Source organism: Carlito syrichta, unplaced genomic scaffold (assembly GCF_000164805.1).
Source record: "Carlito syrichta isolate Samal-C Ts95f unplaced genomic scaffold, Tarsius_syrichta-2.0.1 Scaffold308864, whole genome shotgun sequence".
Lineage (NCBI taxonomy): Eukaryota > Metazoa > Chordata > Mammalia > Primates > Tarsiidae > Carlito > Carlito syrichta.
Window position 1 is genome coordinate 494,728 of NW_007252960.1, and position 3,515 is coordinate 498,242.

General features: G+C 44.4%; 1 protein-coding gene across 2 annotated transcripts in view; it reads left to right on the forward strand.

The window, feature by feature from the left end:
* Positions 1–3,515, forward strand: part of RSL1D1 (ribosomal L1 domain containing 1) — a 15,146-nt gene that overhangs the window by 2,907 nt on the left and 8,724 nt on the right. For both annotated transcript variants that reach the window (XM_008066233.1, XM_021716662.1), the window contains exons 3-5: positions 994–1,132; positions 1,679–1,827; positions 1,918–2,019. In XM_008066233.1, the coding sequence (XP_008064424.1) occupies positions 994–1,132; positions 1,679–1,827; positions 1,918–2,019 (390 nt within the window). The remainder of the gene's footprint in view (positions 1–993; positions 1,133–1,678; positions 1,828–1,917; positions 2,020–3,515) is intronic.

The following is a 3,515-nucleotide window of genomic DNA, read 5'->3' on the forward strand; positions in this document are numbered from 1 at the left end:
CTCCAGCCTGGGCAACAGTGAGACTCCGACTCAAAAAAAAAAAAAAAGATAATTTGTGGGTGAACATTTAGTTTGTTTCTTTTCTTTTTGCCACAAAGAAGTAAGGTGGAATGGTTAGAAATATAGACACTTTTGAGACTCAAATTCTCTCTTAACTGTCTGACCTTCGTTAATCTCCAGACCTTTTTTTTTTTTTTTGGGTTGGAGTCTTACTCTGTTGCCCAGACTGGAGTGCAGTGGCACACTCATGGCCACCAGAGCCTTGACCTCCTGGGCTCAGGTGATTCTTCTGCCTCAACCTTTCAAGTAGTTGGAACTATAGGCGTGTGCCACCACACCCAGCTAATTTTTTTATTTTTATTTTTTTGTGGAGATGAGGTCTCACCATGTTGCCCTGTTTCCAAACCTATGTACTCAGGCAATCCTCTTGCCTCCGTCTACCAAAGTACTGGAATTACAGGCATGAACCACCAGGAGTGGCAGCTCCAACCATATTACCTTATTATTGCTTTTTATTATTGCTTTACCTGTTCTGCTTGCATTCTTTTTTTGATTTGGGGTCTCACTGTCATCCAGGCTAGAGTGCAGTGGCATGATCACAGTTTACTTGTAGCCTCAACCTCCTGGGCTTAGGCAACCCTTCTACCTCAGCCTCCTGAGTAGCTGGGCTACAGGCACTAACCACCATGCCTGACCAATTTTTTTATTTTTTGTAGAGATGAGGTGTTGCTATGTTGCCCAGGCTGGTCTCAACTCCTGGGCTTAAGCAATCTTCTCAACTCAGGCTTCAGAAGTGCTGGGATTACAGGCATAAGCTACTGCGCTCAGCCCCTATGTGATTTTTAAATGTTGTTCTCACTGCAATATTTGCTTAAATAGGTTGAATGAAGGTTATTAAAACGGCTGTACATGTATTGTGTATGCAGAGTATATAAACATAATATATCTAATGATGCTTTTCAAATTCTTGGTTACTTCTTATGTGTTTTGCAGGTTCTTGCCTCATAGTATTCGATCGGATTTAGCAGAAGTCTGTTTATTTACCAAGGATGAGCCCAATTCAACTCCTGAAAAGACAGAACATTTCTATAGAAAGCTTTTGGACAAGCATGGAATTAAAACTGTTTCTAAGGTAGGAAGCCTCACTAATATTTTTCAAGTTATTTAGAAGATCTAATTCAATTGAACTGATGAATGATAAATACGCTGCTTTATTTCCTAATATTTCTCTTCTGTTCTTCTGTTTTTAATTTAATTCTTGGTGGCTTTCGGGATGGTGTACTCCATCCTGTCTGTGATGGGCAAGCTGTTGAAGTTTGACCTAAAAGCTGAATGTGTACATCAATACTTTTATATCCTGCAGACAGCAAAAAAGGCTGCTCACTAGATCATTACTGTGTACTTCCGGAGCATCTTGTGTTTGCCCCTGACTTGGCCTGTTTTTAATTGTTGACTCACTTGTCTTCTTTCTCCCCGGATCTGAGTTTCTTCAGCTGAGGCCCTTTCTCATTTGTCTCAATGTCCTCATCATGGAGCATCATGCCTAGCATATTTTGGACCCTCATGTATTCACTAGATTCTAGAACGTTTTTGAGTTCAAATACAAATTGTTACCTCAGTATTTCTTCTCCTTGTCCAGCTTCTTAACTTGTTTTTAACTCTTCTTTATGTTTCCTAGATTATCTCCCTCCAAACTTTAAAAAAGGAATATAAAGCCTATGAAGCCAAGCTCCGCCTTGTGGGTAGTTTTGACTTCTTCCTTGCTGATGCAAGAATCAGGAGACTTTTACCCACACACATTGGGAGACATTTCTATCAAAGGAAGAAGTAAGTTTCTTAGCAGTGACTGGACTTCAGCAGCATGAAATTGATAGGTGTGTTGCATTCTGTTCTCAATGCTGTGCGTTTTTTTTACAGAGTTCCAGTATCTGTCAACCTTCTGGCCAAGAATTTATCAAGAGAAATCAATGAATCTGTAGGTGGAACGGTCTTAAACATCTCTAAGAATGGCTCTTGCAGGTAGGTAAAGGACATCATGTATGTCTCTTTGAATCTTGTGTTTAATAATGATTTTAAATTATAGTGGGGGAACCCGGACCCCCACTCCTTTGGTTATAGGCTGGTGTCAAAGTAAGGGGTCATGGAAGTGGTTAGCTAGAAGGGCAGAGACCTTGTTTGTGGGACAAGTCTGTATTTGGGAAAAGAGCACAGTACCAGAAGGCATGTAAGAGCAGCAGTTTCCTGCCACTAGGGTTTTTCCAGGCCTAACACTGCAGCTTAAAGTTGCAGGTGAGCCCACGAGGTTGAGACTGACTGCTGTGAGCCATGATCATCGTGATTGTGCTGCTGCTCTCTAGTCTGGGCCACAGAGAGACCTCGATTCAAAAAAAGAAAGTGGCAGGCTACTGAGAAAAACTGGAAAGCATTGTTTCATCTCTTCCCTAACCTTTCCCCAACATAATAGGTTATTTTTATTCTTCTTTTCCGTGCTTCTCTCTCATTTTTTTTCTCTCTTCTCTCTTCCCCTTTCTCCATTTTTCCATCTAGGAAGCCCAGGGTATGCTTGCAGGCAGTGGTGATAGGTACTGGGGTGGGCAGTGCTCAGTCTCTGGCTAAAGGGAGGTGGGAGTACCAGGCTGTCTCATCCTCATTCTCCAGACACCCAGCCAGCAGTGAGCCTTCCTTTCGGCTCCTGTGATGGAGAGGGTGGCTGGCAGATACAGGTAGACTCACTGGCTGAGCACTGAGTCCTTCTGGGCTTCTCACTTGGTTCTGGCTGCACTCTGCTTCAGCTCAAGGGACCGTCTTGATTTTGGCCAGAAGATCCTGTGTCACAAAGGACAATATTTATTTTAGAAGGTGGCAGCAAGGTGGGGCAGTCGAGAGAGAGATAGCAGGTGACCCTCCTGGAGGTAGCTCTTCTCGGAATAGCTTGTGACTGACTCGGGAACCTGGGGGTTCTAGGATGGCATAGGCCCTCCTCTGCCCCTGCCTGTATGACCCAGTCTCATGCAGTTGGATGCCAGCTCTTTACTCACCTCTCCATCGTATGACATTTTACTTCAGATGGAAGGAGTTTCTAGAACAGGAAAACTTATAATCTTCCTTTAAAATATATTTAGAGGCCAGGCACGGTGACTCAGGCCTATAATGCCAGCACTTTGGAAGGCCAAGGCCAGAGGATTGCCTGAGCCCAGGGGTTCGAGACCAGTCTGAGCAACTTGGTGAGACCTCATGTCTACAATATATCAAAAGATTAGCCTGGCGTGGTAGCACGCACCTGTAGTTCTGGCTACTTGGAAGGCTGAGGTGGAAGGATTGAGGCGGAAGGATTGCATGAGCCCCAGCGGGTTGATGCTGGGGTGACCATGAGCGTGCCACTACACTCCAGCCTGGGTGACGGAGTAAGACTCTGACTCAAAATATATATATGGCTCGGCCTGTAATCCCAGCACTTTGGGAGGCCGAGGTGAATGGATTGCCTGAGCCCACGGGTTCAAGACCCGCCCGGGCAA